At 33.5% G+C, this 20,144-nt stretch overlaps 1 protein-coding gene across 1 annotated transcript in view; it reads left to right on the top strand.

The window, feature by feature from the left end:
* Nucleotides 1–20,144, top strand: part of ST8SIA4 (ST8 alpha-N-acetyl-neuraminide alpha-2,8-sialyltransferase 4) — a 103,717-nt gene that overhangs the window by 39,124 nt on the left and 44,449 nt on the right. The window contains 1 exon segment of the mRNA XM_033179027.1: nt 13,305–13,598. Coding sequence (XP_033034918.1) covers nt 13,305–13,598 — 294 coding nt within the window.

Below are 20,144 nucleotides of genomic sequence, written 5' to 3' on the forward strand. Positions count from 1 at the left end.
AAATTGGATAAAGAGTCAAGACCCATCAATTTGCTGTATTCAGGAGACCCATCTCACATGCAGAGACACAAATAGGCTCAAAATAAAGGGATGGAGGAAAATCTACCAAGCAAATGGAGAACAAAAAAAAAAAAAAAGGAGGAGTTGCAATACTAGTCTCTGATAAAACAGACTTTAAACCATCAAAGATCAAAAGAGACAAAGAAGGCCATTACATAAGGGTAAAGGGATCAATTCAACAGGAAGAGCTAACTATCCTAAATATATATGCACCCAATACAGGAGCACCCAGATCCATAAAGCAAGTCCTTAGAGACTTACAAAGAGACTTAGACTCCCACACAATAATAATGGGAGACTTCAACACCCCACTGTCAACATTAGACAGATCAACGAGACAGAAAGTTAACAAGGATATCCAGGAATTGAACTCAACTCTGCACCAAGCGGACCTAATACACATCTACAGAACTCTCCACTCCAAATACATTCTTCTCAGCACCACATCACACCTATTCTAAAATTGACCATGTGGCTGGAAGTAAAGCACTCCTCAGCAAATGTAAAAGAGCAGAAATTATAACAAACTGTCTCTCAGACCACAGTGCAATCAAACTAGAACTCAGGACTAAGAAAATCAATCAAAATCTCTCAACTACATGGAAACTGAACAACCTGCTCCTGAATGACTACTGGGTACATAACGAAATGAAGGCAGAAATAAAGATATTCTTTGAAACCAATGAGAACAAAGACACAACATACCAGAATCTCTGGGACACATTTAAAGCAGTGTGTAGAGGGAAATTTATAGCACTAAATGCCCACAAGAGAAAGCTGGAAAGATCTAAAACTGACACCCTAACATCACAATTAAAAGAACTAGAGAAGCAAGAGCAAACACATTCAAAAGCTAGCAGAAGGCAAGAAATAACTAAGATCAGGCCTTAAGGCTTTATCCTTCTATCTCACAGAGGATATGTATTTCCTTAACTCAAACAGCAAATAGCGAACAACTAAGTCCATAATACAGAGCCAAGTCTAGGGCACTAGAATGATTTTTTGAAAAATTATTACTAAAAAAAAAACCACTTATAGTTTAGGAATAGTAACATTGCTTATCTAATATTTGCTACACACATTTTCTCCAGTACTTTTGCTTAATAACTTGTTCATGTTTTTGATCTATGAAATTTTATAATTTGTATAAAACTAAATTGTGATTTTTGTTCATTGATTTTAAGTGCAAAATTTGTGTTATATGTAGAAATATGATTTATATGTTGTTCTAATTATGATGTTTAAAATTTAACTTAAAACTACACATGAAATATGAAATATAAGTTGTGATGAGAGGTACAGCTCTTTATTTCTAATTATATTACTCCTCACACAGACATTATTTTATCTACAAGTAAAAATTTTAAAAAATGGAAATGATGACCATAAACTATCTAAAATTTTAAAACGTTTTAAATTTTCACCCATTTTCTAAAGCAAAGATTGTAAACAATTTTTCATATGTGTAAGTCTAACAAAGATTTTTAAAATGTTTACTAGTCAGTGAAAAGTTACATTGATGTTGGCACTCCCGTAAAATGCATTTGGAAATGTAAACTGAAAACAGCTTTTCCAAAAATCAAGTTAATGATGTCTTCCAAAGCCTTATAAATAAAATTAAATCATTGTACATCTGAATGATTATTCAAAATGTGAAGAAGAGGAATCTGAGGCAATGGGACCTGTAAGCACACAGACAAATACTTTCCATGATCTTAAGATAAGACTATTCACAATAGCAAAGACTTGGAACCAACCCAAATGTCCATCAATGATAGACAGGATTAAGAAAATGTGGCACATATACACCATGGAATATTACGCAGTCATAAAATAGGATGAGTTCATGTCCTTTGTAGGGACATGGATGAAACTGGAAACCATCATTCTGAGCAAACTATCACACGGACAGAAAACCAAACACTGCATGTTCTCACTCATAAGCGGGAATTGAACAATGAGAACACTTGGACACAGGGTAGGGAGCATCACACACCAGGGCCAGTCATGGTGTGGGAGGGGGAGGGAGAGCATTAGGAAAAATCCCTAAAGTAAATGACGAGTTAATGGGTACAGCTCACCAACATGGCACATGTATACATATGTAACAAACCTGCATGTTGTGCACGTCTACCCTAGAACTTAAAATATAATAATAATAATAAAAGATAAGACAGAATTTGAGACCACCCTCTTGTTAGGTTCATAATGAACATTCAAGGGAAAATGCCAAGACGTGCTGACTTTAAGTGATGAAGGATCATTACATCATGTTAAGAATTTGCATGGAATCTTATAGTCCAAGAGGGACCGTTGGAGTTTCTTGTTATGTTGGTTTGCTTTTTTGTTTGTTTGTTTGTTTGTTTGAGTTTTGTTGTCATTGTTATAAACAGAAGAGAAAAATACTGAGAAGTATAGAAACATGAGCATATTAACACTTGGAAAGACCATAATAATAAACAGATAAAAAAGTATATGAAAGAGAAGGCACCCTAAATGAGGAAGATATTAGAGGAAGAAAAAAGTGATGACATTCAGATCGTAGCAGAAAGTAAGATGATAACACCTAGTGTCGATGGTATGATTGCTATTAATGTGAAATATTATCGTTATCATTCCTCTTTGACATGAAATGGACATTAGCAAATGGTCAGTAGATCTATCCTTCCACGGATTTTCAAAATACAGCTACAGTTTTTGGTTTAAAGTACTTGTTATTTTTCAACTATCATATTTATCTGTAAATAAGACATAGGTAAATAAATGTAGTCCAAAGCCAAACACAGATATACTTGTCAGTGCCTATTGTTTCCAGTTGTGTGTAATTATAACTTTCTCCTTCCTTATAATTGTTCTCCACTTCTTCATTCAGTGCTTTATCAGAAAGTTCAGATACAAATATAAAGAGCAAGTTTTGACTTTTCAGATGATCACACTCTGATGAAGGAAATAAATTGTTACACTAACAATGTCCAAATTGCTTTATTAAAGGTACTCACAGAACTAGCCACTGATGATAAGGCAAAGGCAGGACATAAGTTCTCATTATTATTATGTGTAGCTTTACTAACTTATTAAAGATGTCAATCCCTGGACAAGTAACAACATATGTCAGAGTTTAATATACAGTAGAATATAGATAAGGGTAAGTACTTTTACACCAGAGTAGTGGAAACAATCAATTTGGCCTGGGAAATTAGGTAAAGCATTGAAATGGATATTAATCATTGGTTTTTAAGAACAAATACGACTTTTTCAGGCTTAGGGCTAGGGTGTCTTAGGGAGGGAGGTAGTTTCAGGCAGAGACATCAACATAAATAAAGGAATACAATTAAACAAAGACATAGGGAGTCTGATAATATTTGAATCTAAGATAGGCAATAGGATGTATAAAACAAAAATTCTGAGTAGGGGAGGGAATAGTTGTGGAAGATCCAATTAGGAATCTTGACTGAAACTACTGAAGATGTTTGGTTAGGTTCATAACATGATTAAATGTACATTGTAAACATCAAAACACTATCTCTGAAACAGAGAATTGATAAAGTTGACAGTCCTTGTGGCAAGCAACTGGTTAGAGCAGTGTCTTTTAATATCTTTTCACAAAGATGGTTAGTAATAGAATCGATTTTATATCATGATTTACTCCTCGTATTGTTTTCCCGACTATGGCTACTAACCATGCACACATATATGGAAGTCTTCAACAAATTTTCTTAAAGTGATGTTCAAGGAACACTGTCATTTTCTGTTATAATCCATTCTATCCTTTTTTACTCTTTCAAAATTAGCAATCAATGAACACACAATTAATTCATCATCTACCAATGAATCTAGTTAACTGTTTGAAAAATAATAAGGACATTACTACAATACTAGTTCAAAGAAACATGGTGGTGCCTCAGCTGAGAATGTATCAGTAAGAACATAGAAGAGGAAATATATTCAGGGGAAATTCTGAGAGGAATTTTTAGGGCTTTGTAATGAATCAGATACAGAGGATAAGAACATTATGGGGATCAGGCATTACAGCTAAGTCAAACCCTACTTCCACTGATAGCCCTCTGATGATTCATGGCAAACCTGTTAAAACAGAGCTTGAGAATGATCCCCTTAGAATAAGTATGGTGTAATAAATGTGAAATTGTCTTGGCATACCTTATGATACCAGAAATTGAAACATTCATTTTTATACACTCATGGTATTTTTCCCAATGCTTTATTGGTATTAGAATGCCCACACATTTTGAGCATCAAACCAACTGTCTTTTTGGGACTCAGTGTTGAATAAATAATATATAATAAGTTAAAAATAATTTTCAACCTTGGGTTATACTTTCAAAAAGATATTTATAAGAATGACAAGTGAATATGTTATTAAGGTTTTTTGTTTATTTAAACAAGAAAGTTAAATGTCAAAGTGACATTTCTGTGGCAATTTGATGGTATAATCACTAAGAGTTAGATATTTTTCCTACAACCCCTTTAATGTACCCATTGTACATACTTTATCAACAGCATGAATTGTGAAGGGAAAAACTATAGGTTTTCTACCTTAGTTTTCTATCATAGGTGATTACAATATCAACCATAGCAAACGTTGCTTCCTTCTTTTAAGTGTGCAACATAATTTTAAAGGACTTAAGTACTATGCTGAATCAGTTCTTTTGTTAAACAGTAGTAACTGCTGCAACCACAGACCAATGGAGTAGTTTTCTTGATTATTTTGGCAAGAATGTGTCATGATACATGTATCTTGAGAATTCTCACTTGGTTCCCCAATCCCTAATTTTAAATATCCTAATTACAAACTTTTCTCAAAATTTTATTTCTTAATACACAGGGAATCTTTCAACAACTCATAGTTTTTCCCTGCATTCCTTCAGGCAAATAAAAATTACACCTCTTTTTAATTACAAAGGCAGAATCTTGAGGGTATACCTAGTATTAATTCTATGTGCAATTTTAAGAAACGTATTTATGATTCAAATATATTTTAGTCGACTACCATAAATACATTCATATTCACTTTCATGAAAAAAAGAAAACAATCACATGCTGATTCTTAATGGTCTGTGATAAATGGTGAAATTAATATGTCATATTTAAATTACTTCGACAAGAAGTAGTAGTTTGATTTAAAATGTGGATTCACAAGGAAGCACTCTGACTACAAGCACCTTTCCTGATTTTACAGATTCTTTTCTGTTGGTATGCTGAAGTTAATAAAGACAGTGTAAGAGAGAGCTGTCCTTGCCGTTTGTCCTTAGCTGAAGTCCTGGGATAACTCTCTAATTTTAGGTCTTAGTTTAATCCATTGCTTTACATCAGAGAAGATAATTGTGATTTTATATTACGTTTAAATAAATCAAAGATACTAATAGCATTTTAGCGATCTCATAATATTTTGAGATAATGCTTCCAGTATCCTCTTATTATTTATTTTGAGACTTGAGTTCCAGTGCGAAAGATTTTTTTCTTTCAACAATAGCATTTGTTTAGGTGTAGTTTTTCATACTGGGCATATTTCTTATAAGATGTAAATCTCTTGAAGAAAGAAGATAAAAATTTACACATTTCAATATATTTATTTTAAAATTAAACCCAATGAGTGGTTTTTACTTCTCATTTTCACATAGAACCACTTTTTAGTTTCGGAAAGAGAATACAAGCCACTGGTTTTATTGTAAAGAGTCTTGATTTGAATTCATGTGTTCTGAATTTTAGTACTGTACTTTTAAATGGCATCTCAGAAGTGGGTCATTTTTCTTCTTTCTTCCTTGCTTCCTTCTTCCCTCCCTCCTTTAGTGTGTGCACATCTACTATTAATTACCTAACCTTTTTTCCACACTTACATAGTAGGAAATCTCAGAATCAACATTTTATTTTCCTTCACATTCTTTCCTATGTCTGTTTTCTTTGGTGGCTTTTCAGAGGATCACAACCTTCTGTATATTCCTACCAGGCCGTGACTTTCTGCACCCTGGGATTGTCATCCCCTCTCCCACCCAAGACCCTACCTTTGGGTAGGAGTGTTTACAGAAGACTGAGGAAAGATGAAACCTTTACTTTAGCCAATCAGACTTTCAGACCCAACATAAGGTTCAACAAGGTGATGGAAGTCATAGCCATATCACCTTCACATATACAACTGAACTTGTGACCAAGTTCTTTGTATTTATTTTTTGCTTCCTTTCCATTCTTGGGGATTAAATAGTACACAATATTTAAGAGCATGAACTTAAAATCTGCCTCCACTACTTACAAACTATGTAATCTTGGACATATTTCTTGCAACTCAGTTTCCTCATCATTGGAAAACAGCAATAGTGACTATCTCATTGGTTTATTGTGAGAGTCACATACATTACATGCAAAGCACAGAGAATGCTTCCTGGCACATCACAAATGTTCAATACAAGCTAGATATTCAGCCAGGTGGGGTAGCTCATGCCTGTAATCCCAACTACTTGGGAGGCAGAGGTGGGCGGATCACCTGAGGTCAGGAGTTTAAGACCAGCATGACCAACATAGTGAAATCCCGTCTCTACTAAAAATAAAAAATAAAATAAAAAAACATAGCTGGGTGTGGTGGCGGGCACCTGTAATACTTGGGTGGCTGAAGCAGGAGAATTGCTTGAACCTGGGAGGCAGAGGTTGCCCTGAGCCAATATTGCGCCACTGCACTCCAACCGGGGTGACAGTGGGAGGCTCCATCTCAAAATAAATAAATAAATAAATATTGTAAAACGTAAGTATTCTTCTTAGAGCAATAATAAAAGATTTTTATTACCTTCTATGTGAATTATGCTACTATGAAATTCTAACTGGGATTATAAATCATGCTGCTATAAAGACACATGCACACGTATGTTTATTGCGGCACTATTCACAATAGCAAAGACTTGGAATCAACCCAAATGTCCATCAGTGACAGACTGGATTAAGAACATGTGGCACATATACACCATGGAATACTATGCAGCCATAAAAAAGGATGAGTTTGTGTCCTTTGTAGGGACATGGATGCAGCTGGAAACCATCATTCTCAGCAAACTATCACAAGAACAGAAAAGCAAACACCGCATGTTCTCACTCATAGGTGGGAACTGAACAATGAGATCACTTGGACTCGGGAAGGGGAACATCACACACTGGGGCCTATCACGGGGAGGGGAGAGGAGGGAGGGATTGCATTGGGAGTTATACCTGATGTAAATGACGAGTTGATGGGTGCAGCACACCAACATGGCACAAGTATACATATGTAACAAACCTGCACGTTATGCACATGTACCCTAGAACTTAAAGTATAATAAAAAAGAAAAAAAGAATTCTAACTGGGAGGCCTTATTCTCCTGAACACTTGAGTCATATTCCTCTTTTTAAGTACAATTGACCATGTCTATGGGTTTTAAAGTTTCCACACTCCCTATGGAGTCAAATTTGTTTCATCTAATATTTAAAATGTTTGCAGTCTGGCCCCATCAGTAATTCAAGTCTCAATTCCCAGGGGATCAAAAGTAAATTTCAGTCAAAATGGCTTACTAAATGTGTTATAAATGAAGTCTGGGCTTCCTTATGCTGTTGCTCAGAAAGATCTTATTTGACATGCCTTTAACTTACCTGCGTGCATTTCCAAAGATTTATGATCATAATACATTGCAAAAAGAAAGAGTATGTTCTATCCATTCAGGGCAAGGGAATTTTGAGAAGAATTTCAAATATTTTGTTTAATTTAATTTTCCCAGTACAGTTACAGTTTTCTATAAATCAGTTAACCTGATTTATAGAAAAATTTGAATCTCTGAAATATTTTTATTTGTCACTTATACTTGAATAAAGGAAAAAGTGAAAAAAAAGAGCTATAAGCTTAGAGAAGTTAAGTAACTTGTTTGATGTGAACTCCATTGCCCACATTTTAGGTCTCCATTGCCTACATGGTTATTGATGACCAGATAGCTAAGAATAGAAATGAAGCTAAGTATCTTTTATTTCTCAAAGTTTAAGCCAAATTTGGATAAATATGAGGTATATATTTAACATTTTTATTTAAATTAAACTATATATTTTTCCTTGGCATTGTTCCCTTTTCTGTCCCCTCCAAAATCTAAGCTATTCTGTAATATCTGTGCAGTTATAGCAAATTTGACTGATGTTTTCATTTTTGTTTTCACAGAAATGTGGGAATGACACAGTCTAACATATTTCTTGGTGTTCAGATCTTTGTTTGGTAGAAGGAATTTGATTATATTTTCATTCTGTAAATTTCTCTAGAAATTATGACACTGTTCTTCCCACCCTTGCCAGTAATGTTAACGAATCTGGGTTTGTGAAAAATTTCCTCTTCTGTTTAGTCATTTCATTATTTTCATGATGTGTATTGTTTGTATTTCTATCAAGTTAAGAATTTCATCAATTGGCATTGTCAAAAGCTTAAAATGTGGTGTGTGTGTATATGTGTGTATTTTGTGTGCCTATTCAGCATACTGAAATGCAAATGTTCAAGGTGATATTTCAACTTTATTTCTTATATTTTGCTTACTACATTATGGTATACCACAGGAAAGTCAACTTTTAATCCTATGGTTAGTATTTCAAAAGTCTTATCAATTAGTTATTTAATACTTTCTAGTAACATTTTGAAATCTTGTCTATCAAGAGATCTGAGGTATAGATATTATGCTTATGTTTTAGATGTTTAAAACCTTTTGTTTAATAACTGCTCAAAATTTGGGAAAGGTCATGGTTGAATGGCCTTGAATAATATACCGGAGTCCTAGGAATCTGAGCTATAAAGCTAGGGCTAAATGATAAAACATTCTTTCTTCTACAGGAAGGTTTGTGTGAAGGATTAATTTATAGACATTTATCATATTTCTGAAAGAAATCATATGTACAATAATGTCAGTTAAAACCCCTGTCCTGGATTGATTACAAACTAGATGGTGCTTTTTCCTTTATAACCTATATGCCCTTGGACATGTTTCTCAACCACTTTAGCCTTAGTTTCTCATCTAAAAATGAAGTTAATACTACTTTTTACCTCAAAGCAAAATGAATGGTTTGAAGTCTATGTGGAGCCCACAACCTTCATGACAGGAAAGTCAAAGAGACTGATAGGTCACATGTGCCAACTTTCCCTAGGAATTTTGATAAAGTAATCAGAAAGTCTAAGAAAAGATAGCTAACAGATTTTTGTTGTTGTTGCTCCATTTGCTCCTCAAGCTGAGAAGCAAGATGGGAGCAAACAGGATCAACAAGCTTTCTCTAGGAGGAGAAAAGAGAAGACATTGGTTCCTATTTCACAGTGGATTGACAAAGGTGTTTCCATAGGTAATAATGCTTTGGCTGAGGGATGTCAGTTAGCACAGGAAGCAATACAGTGGGACTGGCCAAAAAAGACAAAGGATGATAATTATGTATTTGTAATTTGTCTGAATATTTTAAAAGGTGGGGAAAATTTGGTCTGTAATACACCTAGAATTGTTTTCTTTTTAATCTGTTTTGTGTGAAAGGATGTAAGCGACAACCTCCAATTATCACAGAACACCATGTTTTACACCATATTTACTCCAGTTTTGAATGATGAGTTCTATACCTAGCACAGATACATAAAACACGTTGTAGAATTTAAAAATATTTTGCTAATTAATGAGCATTAACTTATTAAAACTACTAATAATATCTGTGAAGAATATATTTTGGATAGATTATGTCATTATTAAATAACATAAATAACTAAATAGCTAGAAAAAGATTTCTGAGCTTCTAGAGTACTGTTTGCAAAACAAACTCTCAATAAATGCCTGTTGAATAAATCAAAGTGGGATCTCCCAGTTGCATATATTACTGAACTATCATTTAAGGGAACTGCAGAGAATAATGGCCAATCCAAGAGAGATTTTTTGCTAGGGAATTCTATAATCTTGAGGTGCTCATATATGAAATAAACATTTATTCCCTTTGAATCCTAAAATAAATATTTTATATAACTTTTAAATTAACATGAAAGTAACTTCAATTCTGCATATAGGGATGAGAAGTCATCATGGAAGAAAATTCAGAGGCCTAGAATACAGTGGAGTTAGCTGCATTCCTGTAGGTGTTTAATCAATATTGGAGAATAAACACAAATAAATTGAGAACTGGAAAGTTTAGAGTAAATAAAGAGTATTGTTAATACAGCTAATTCTGTGTATATGTTTTCAACATGTCAAATATAAAATGTGCACAAAAATTTAATTTGGGTAAAGAGAATATTGTTTGACTCTATTAAATGTTTATATGCACTCAACAATTTTGACTCACCAAAATCCACCATTTTAAAATTGGCCACTCTTCTGTTTTATGAGATTAGGAGTAACATGAGTATCATGTATTACTCATAAATGAGACACATTCTGGCTAATTTTGAATATTATAGCCTCTAATGAATTTTTTAAAAAGAAAAATGAAAATTTTGTGATTCCAAATATATTCATAATCCTGCTCAGTCAGCAGTTTTTCTGCTAGTAGTGTTTGGATGCTCAAAACAAGTCTACCGAATTGCTGAAGTGCATCACAGCTATTTGGTTATTTTTGATTTTTTAATGCCTTCTTTTAAATATGTGGCATTCAGCTAATTCTATGACTAAAACTCTGACTCAACCACAGAGTTTTTAATTTACCAGCAACATGGAACATTGTATTACTCTACTTTCCAGGGAAAATGGATTCTTCCCCAGGAAAATGAACAAGCTGGATTCCTAAATCCAGAAATGGTTATATTTTATGAAGTGTCTTCTGTCTTGTTATTTTCTGTACCTCAGTTACTATCCCTGACAAAGTCTGATGTGGTGCTGCTCAGATCCTCAAGACTCTGTACATGGATTTGTTACTCTTTGATCTCCAGTTGCTCTTTTAGTTAGCACCATATTCATTTAGAATTCATTAATTAAATCAAATATGTTGGTTTGTTTCCTAAACCAATCCTATTCTCCATAAATATTCTTATTCCATTAGCTTCTTTTTGCTTTCAAAGTGAAAAGCATTTATCTTTCACCCTTCAGCTTTAATTCATCAGCATCTTACCACCTCTTGAGAAATTCATGGCCAGAAAATCAAGAGTGGGTATTGGAAAATATGAATAGGGGGTGGGATGTTTAAATATATGACAAGAAAAAGTATAGAGTAATTGAGTGATTTTTTCCTGAAGGAATAATTCAGCAGAATATATCATTTTTATTCTATTTAATTGGATTGATTTTTGCTAGTTTTACTATTATAGTGAAAATAAAGTATAAATACTGATTTTTCTACAATTGGAATCCTCTGAAAACAATTACTGAGGGTTTGTTATAGTGGAAAAAATATCCAAAGCCATTTCCCCAACAGGAACATGTTCATTGTAATGTTACAAGTATTCTCACTATTTTACCTAAACAAGTGTCAGTAATAATGATGTCCAGAATATAATTTCCCCACAGTTTCCAAATTCGTGTTATAACTAGCTTCATTAAGATTTTAGATACTTTTAATATTTGTGTAGAGCACATTTTAGGATTTTAAAATAATCAAGTCCTTGATCTTCCTTGAGTTCCACAAGAAGGTGTTCACTTTGACAAGTATTCACATCAGAAAATCTTTTCTAGGTAGTCCTGTTTGTAATGTTCTTACCATAATGAGAATGAATAATATCTAATCACAATTAATGGTATGAATCATGAATAGAAACGAATATGTACTCTGTCATATAATATAGTGAATGTAATTAAAGATACCTAAACTGAAAAGATAATAATCTTTAACCTATACTTTCTAAATAATATTATTGTGTTAATATTTTTCCCTCAGTAGCTAACTCTAAATAACATAGAATTTGAGATGAAATATATTTGTTGTTATAGCTAAATATTGTCAGAGATCTAGGAAGTAATAAGATATGTTAATTAAGAGAGATAAGGAACGATATATAAGACAGTATTTTTAATATCAGAACACATATTTGACTTTTTAATTAAAATGTTTAATAATTCAATTAATGTGACAAAGTACACAAGGAAAAGAAATGTAAGGAACTTTCATAATGTGACCAAACACTCAAAAATGCAGAAAAAGAAAATCATGTCCCTTGAAAGGCTGATAAAAGTATTAAAAATAGTTTCATATTTTCATGAAAGGTTTGATTGAATTGATTCAAACAACTTTTTCCCAATACGGTAAACTCTTGTTTATCAAAATCTAGTTTTTCTTTTGTCAACTAAAACCTACCTTTTTAAAAGCAAGTTAAAATAATTTTTTAATGAAGTTATTTTTAAAATCAAGTATAAAAAAGTCTATGTGACCGATCAAAGAAGCAACAGAAATTGGTTAAAGGCCATATTCAAGGTGCTTTTCAAAGCTTTCTTCTAATATAAGAATAGAATCAGGTTATATGAATAACATCAGGCCCAAGCTCTTTTCAAAACCTTATGGCTCTAGTGGAGAAAGCAGTACAACATATTCTGTTCTTTCCCTACATATGCATTCCCCAGGGATGCATACGTCCAAAAAGGGAAAACAGATATTTTGAGGAGGTCCTAAAATAATAGGAAGGCTGATATTTGATCTTATAGTAAGAGTTTTTCTGTGTTACCTAAAACTCCAGAAAGTCACATTAAATATGATATCTCCACTCTTCTTATTTTTCTTCCCCATTTAGACCTATAGAAAACAATTGTAAATATGTTTGTGTAAGACACTATAAGGAATTGTACTTTTCCCCTAACCTCAGAGTATAAGTAAAGTCAACTTTATCTCCTTAGACTTACAAAGTTGTTGAAATGACTTAAGTTTTACAAGTGGTGCAGATTAGAATGTCAAGTCCAATGTGTTTTATTTACTTGTAGAGCAGCATGTGGTTTAAATTGCCTACTGAATGGCCAAGGAACCCTTGTGAATTTACCGTCATAAATTCTCTGATTACAAGTTCAAATTGTGTAGTTTTATGAAGATAATAGCAAAGGGTATTCTTAGACAACAGGTTGAATTCACACAAGTGGCATTTTGAGCCCTGTACTGGGAGTGCACTTTTTTATTGCAAGCAGTGTTCCTACACGTGTGGAGACTTATTGAAAATGCAGTCTTACCAAGTAGATGATCTTTTGGTTTTCTTTTCACATGGTTAAAAAAATGCTCATTTCCCATTCTTCTTTTCAAGAACATCATTTTACCAGTGAATATTTCTTTTTTTTCATTTGTCCCATTAATTTTTTCCTCTTCAGGTGTAATCTAGCTCCTGTGGTGGAATTTGCTGCAGATGTGGGAACTAAATCAGATTTTATTACCATGAATCCATCAGTTGTACAAAGAGCATTTGGAGGCTTTCGGAATGAGAGTGACAGAGAAAAATTTGTGCATAGACTTTCCATGCTGAATGACAGTGTCCTTTGGATTCCTGCTTTCATGGTCAAAGGAGGAGAGAAGCACGTGGAGTGGGTTAATGCATTAATCCTAAAGAATAAACTGAAAGTGCGAACTGCCTATCCATCATTGAGACTTATTCATGCTGTCAGAGGGTAAGTGACTGGAAAGGATCAGTTTGTCCTTGGCACAGTGGAACACATATAACTAAACATTTTCCCTAGACAAGAATAAGCTTCAGTAAAATCTCCAAATGGATATATGTTTCCATTATTTTTTAATGGTTACTGTATTTACAGACTTGAAGTTTATTTACATATGATATGATTTTAATTCATCTTTTTTGGAAAAGCAAATTGTTGAACCTGGCACTTATGTATGTCTGCTCATGAACAAACTACTATTTTTTTTTATTTTTAGAACTAAAAAGTAATAAGAATTCATAGTAAAATTAATGGGTTTTGTGTAAGGAAACTACAACAGAAGTACTGAATGGCTAGTGGGCAATATTATGTAAGCATAAATGTTAGATATATTTAAGGAGCAATTAAGTCCCATCTGTAGCCAAGAGGCCTACTAGTGAGAAAGGAGGCTGGCTGAGATAAAATGCCTTAATGCTTCCCCACAAAGTCACAGATGCTGTTTTAATGAATTAAGCCAACATTTCCCTTTTATTAATACAAGTTCAGAAAAAAAGCATTAAAATATAAACTCTTGCTTAAAAGTGACAAATGACCAAAAGGCCAAATTCACTCATGCACACATATAAGTATGTAAAGAAGATGAACCACAGATGAGAAATTATGTTTTTTTACTGGAAGTGTACTGAGTGTCAGATACTGTAGCTTCAAAAATGAAGAGCTGACCACTAACTTTAAAAAATGCATAGGCTTTATGGTACAAACAGAGGCATATACAATTCACCAGCGGCCTAATAGGGGAATATATTGTCAGAGGTGTATAATTTGTCACTCAGGTTCACAAAGGCACGTGGAAAGTGGACCAAACATTTGAACTGAACTTTAAAAACAGAATAGCTTGTAATCCCAGCACTTTGGGAGGCCGAGACGGGCGGATCACGAGGTCAGGAGATCAAGACCATCCTGGCTGACACCCCGTCTCTACTAAAAAATACAAAAAACTACCCGGGCGAGGTGGCGGGCGCCTGTAGTCCCAGCTACTCGGGAGGCTGAGGCAGGAAAATGGCATAAAACCGGGAGGCGGAGCTTGCAGTGAGCTGAGATCCGGCCACTGCACTCCAACCTGGGCGACAGAGTGAGACTCCGTCTCAAAAAAAAAAAAAAAAAAAAAAACCAAAAAAAACAGAAGAGCAATTGCCAGAGGGATAAAAGAAAGAGAATAAGAAAACCAAACAGAAAGAAATGCTCTTGCATTATTAGAAGGTACCAGGTCAAGGAAATGATGAAGTGCACAGTAAACATATGGAATAATGGAGCCTGTTGTGGAACACTGAAATACAAGGTTGGAAAATAACTTGGGATGTGGTTGAGAAGGGAATTCAGTTTATGCTGTAGGAAGCACAGTTAGATGTCTGAATTTAATAAGAAATCTTGTAACTGCAGACATTTATTTGGCGAGGACAAGAAAAATGCTAGAAGCATAAAAACGAATTAGGCTTTTGATCAATTTACTTATAAGATAATAAGGATGTAAGACAGAAGCAGTGGACTTGGGAAGGAAGGGCAAGTTCAGCGGGCCAATTAAATACAATGGATACAAGTCCTGAAAAAAACAGGTTTCCAAGCCCAGACTTAAAAATAGTTTCTTATACTGTAACAGGAACTGGGCTAAGGTGTTTTTGTTTTGTTCCTGAGACAATTTCCTGCAAGGATTTACCATTTCCTGTTTAAATCTCTAGATAGTTTCTTGTATTGTATTATTCTGCACAGAATTGCGTTGCTTTTTTTTTTTTTTTTGAGACGGAATCTCACTCTGTCGCCCAGGCTGGAGTGCAGTGGCGCGATCTCGGCTCATTGCCAGCTCCACCTCCCGGGTTCACGTCATTCTCCTGCCTCAGCCTAGGGCGTAGCTGGAACTACGCCCAGTTAAGTTTTTGTATTTTTAGTAGAGACGGGGTTTCACCGTGTTAGCCAGGATGGTCTCGATCTCCTGACCTCGTGATCCGCCCGCCTCTGCCTCCCAAAATGCTGGGATTACAAGCGTGAGCCACCACGCCCTGCCTAAATTGCGTTCTTATAATTAGATCATGGTTATTCAACACACATTCTCTTGGTGTTTGACAGGAAGTTTCAACAAAGTAAGATAAAAATACGTGCATTTAGATAAGTAACTGGTTTTTTTTTCTTTCTAATTTACAAATATCCCTGGTAATTACAATTTGACTTAAAAAAAGTACATTTTAAGAAAGTGTAACATTACAGTGCATTGTGTTAAGAACATGTCTGTTTTTGTCTGTTTGGGTATCATGTTATTCTGAAAAACACCTTAAAAAGATAACTTTTTCATCTTAAACACACACACACACACACACTCACTCCAGTGATAACAAATTAAGTTTTAGTAAGAAATACTCTGAAGTAAGTAGTCCCTGACTATGGAAAACTAATGAGAAAACTTAAGATTACTCTGAATTAGTACCTTTGTTTCCTAGATTTTGGTTTATATTTCTCAATCCAATACCAAAACCGAAGCATGAAATAAGAGGAGTGACTGCAATAGTGCATTATCAATAAGTTAGAATCCAGATAGTGTTATATATGATTAACAGTGAATACACATGGGTTTTTACATATATTTTAAAGGTAAAAATTGCAGATTCTTTCAATAATTTAATAAGACTCCTATGTTTTGTCATATTCACTTTTATAACCATTATAAATATAAACTACTTCACTAATTCCTAAGCATTTTATTCCAAAGAGCAACAAAGCCAAATTTCTTACCACTGGTGAAAGGAATGGTATGCTTTTTTTGGTTACTGTGAATTAGATATATTTTCTAAACTGATTTTGAATTCTATAGAAATAACTTCTCTCTCCACCTTCCTTATCACAAATCTACATATACCCTCTTAAAGGGTCAAAGTATTGAGTTCTAAACTGTGGCCAAGGATAATAAAAGGAGCTCTAGAGAGTCTTGTGACTTTTCTAATAGAATGGAAATTTGTACACATGGTGTACGTGTGAAAGGCAACTTCATTTATGGATTTTATTGAAACTAGTACATTGATGTATGCAAGATGGTGTTTTGACATAATGTATGTACTTTCTACTGGAACTGTAAATGAAAATAAGGAAGTATGAGCACTGATGAAACAAAAACGATTTATGTGATATGAAAGCAAGGGCAAACTCCCCAAAGAACTATTCTTTAAGTAATTGTTTTACATCTCCTTTGACTTACCTCTCTGAAACCCTGTGGTTGATACAGTTCAGCAAAATAAGGAGTTTCAAATCCTCTGTTGATTACTGGACTTGGTTGACTCTCATGAGCAATTAAAGCACCCAAGATGCAGAATTTAGGGTGTGTATAGTCATAATGTTAAAATGTGAAGGCTCTTCCAAGTACTACAATTACAAATAAAAAGTTTAAGTGATTTGTAAAACAAGATTCCTGAACACAATGAAGATCATTTAGATAGTTTTCATACGGTCAGACATCATTACTTAATCATTTTGCCTTCTAAAAACTGTGATTCCTTACTAATTTTTAAAATCCTATTTAATTTTAGATTTTTCTATAAGCTCTAAAAATGAAGCCGTCAGTCACAAAATTCAGATACTCTTAAGTATTGTTTTAATGTATTGTAATTCTTCTGAAACCATATTCAGTAAGACAAAAGGAAAGTTATATAGATAGATTCATAATTTAAAAAGAATCTTGCAAAATAGTAAAAGAGTAATCTAATGGGGACAAATCAGACATATACATTACAAGTTTAAGAGAATGTATGAAAACATAAAATCGGTGTGGGATTGCCACTTTTTTATTGGTATTTCTTCAGAAGCCCCACTTGGTCTGCATTTTTCAAATTAACATTTTGTATTTTTTTTTTTTTTAAATAAAGAAAGGAGTAATTTTGGGCCCAGTGCAGTGGCTCTTGCCTGTGATCCCAATACTTTGGGAGGCCAAGGTGGGTAGATTACCTGAGGTCAGGAGTTCGAGACGAGCCCGGCCAACATGGCAAAACAGTGCCTCTACTAAAAATACAAAAATTAGACAGATGTGGTGGCACACACCTGTAGTCCCCGCTATGTGGCAGGCTGAGGCAGGAGAATCGCTTGAACCCAGAGAGGCAGAGGTTGCAGTGAGCCGAGCTCATGCTACTGCACTCCAGCCTGGGTGACACGGTGATTCTCTGTCTCAAAAAAAAAAAAAAAAAAAAAACGATTGGAGCAAATAAGATAGTAAGCATGAAGAGGGGATTTGGGGTCTTCAAAGTCGTTTAAAAATTTGACTACAAAATATAAAATAAAAGCTTCTTATTTCTATCCAGCTAAGAAAATTATTAACATACAACTTAATATCTTAATAACCTGTTTAAATTAATGACAGTTTTATGTAATATTTTAAATTATTATCTAACACATAGCTCAAAATACATTTTTATAAAACGCTTAGAGACAGGTAAAAATTCCTATTTTACAGTTGCTTTAATTTGACTAGTAATAACCAAATGTAGTTTTTACATTGGTGGGATGATTATACTTGATTTTCTTACATTTAATATGGGAAAAAAACAAACATTACAGAAAGTGTATCCTCAGTTTCACTATTGAACTATGACAGACAATTTCTTAAGAATCTTTCCAAAAAACATATAGACAGATAGAGAAGCATATTTTAAAATTATGTTTTATATGCACAAGCCTAAATATTTATTTATTGTGGTAGCTCTACAACTCGAATGATATGTACTCTTTCGCACTTTATTTTTTAAATTAACATGACATTTTCTCATCAACACATAAATACAGCTTTTTTTTTAAATAGCAAAGTATATTCCATCATATATTTTTCTATAATGTATTTAACCAATCTTGTTTGATGGACATTTGTATTCTCATTTGTTCTTGTTATACATAATTTTATTTTGTTATTAAAAATAAATTATAGGAAAAAGGAGAGGTAGGGAAAGGAAAGTAAATATGCAATTCTGGTTAGCTAATTTTATAAACTAATAGTGTATTTTAAAATATAAAATTAATATATGCTCACAATAGGCCAGGCATGGTGGCTCATGCCTGTAATCCCAGAACTTTAGGAGGCCAAGGCAGGTGGATCACTTGAGGTCAGGAGTTTGAGACCAGCCTGGCCAACATGGAGAAGCCCCATCTCTAATAAAAAATACAAAAATTAGCCAAGCATGGTGGTGTACGCCTGTAATCCCAGCTACTAGGGAAGCTGGGGCAGGAGAATCGCTTAAGACCAGGAGGCAGAAATTGCAATGAGTTGAGATATGCCACTGCACTCCACCCTGGGCAACAGTGTGAGATTCCATCTCAAAAAAAAAAAAAACAAAAAGTATGCTTACAATAATAATTCTGAACAAATAATTATATATAAACTAGTCTTATATTACCTTTTCAATTACAATATCCTGAAGTAACAACATTCAGAGAATGTATGAAAACATAAAATTGGTGTGGGATTGCCACTTTTTTATTGATATTTCTTCAGAAGCCCCATATAGTCTGCATTTTTCAAATTAACATTTTGTATTTTTTTAAAATAAAGAATGGAGCAATTTTGGGCCCAAAATTGCTCTTATTCATCTGTTTTTTTTGTCTGTATATATATATATATATATATACACACACACACACACACACTCATATCTTATATATATACATCATACATATATACACATCTACACAATATGCATTCATTTAGAATGCGTTTTTTTCCCACAAAAAAAGGGAATTTTAATAAACACAGAGGTATGGATGGGTTTAAACCTAGTGAATATTGTATAATATTTTCCCTTCTGAAAATGTTATCTATATTCAGATATTTTATTTTAAACATTAATTGGTTTAAGCTTTTGATCTGTTGATATTCGAGTCTGGGGAAAAAATGTTAAAATATTTACATTTGAATCCTTTGGCCCCTGCTAATTATTATGAACTATTATTAAAAGATTTAAACCAAAAATGAGATACTTAATTCAATTATCTTAAAAATTCTGATGGCCCCTTTGTTTTTTTTTAATTTTTACTTTTTTTTAATTCTACTATAACAAAAGTAATATAGATATACTCTTTTGCCACCACATTTTAAGTACTAATTTGTTTTAATATAATGGGGGTTATCCTCTCATTAAATTAATAAGCTTCTACTTTGTGTTAATCAAGATAAACACTTGGATTGAGTACTCACAGAAGACACTGATAAATATATATAATATTCTGTGATGTCACCATCATAATAAATAATTCCAAAGTTATTTACCATTTTTAAACTTACATCTCTCTCAAAAAATTTTTAAAGGTAATTCATTTCATATAGATTTTTAAATTTTTGATTCAATGAGTAGTATAGTTCGGTGCAAAAGTAGTTGTGGGTTTTGCTATTGAAAATAATGGCAAAAACCATGATTACTTTTGCACCAGCCTTACACTTTTGGTTTTCGTTATTTATCTTTTAGTGGAGAATGCATAACATACCTGTATACTTAAAAAAAATAGAGTCTTTTGTACTGATTGAGAAGCACATGAGTA

Source organism: Trachypithecus francoisi, unplaced genomic scaffold, assembly GCF_009764315.1.
Source record: "Trachypithecus francoisi isolate TF-2019V2 unplaced genomic scaffold, Tfra_2.0 Lachesis_group2, whole genome shotgun sequence".
In the NCBI taxonomy this organism is placed as follows: domain Eukaryota; kingdom Metazoa; phylum Chordata; class Mammalia; order Primates; family Cercopithecidae; genus Trachypithecus; species Trachypithecus francoisi.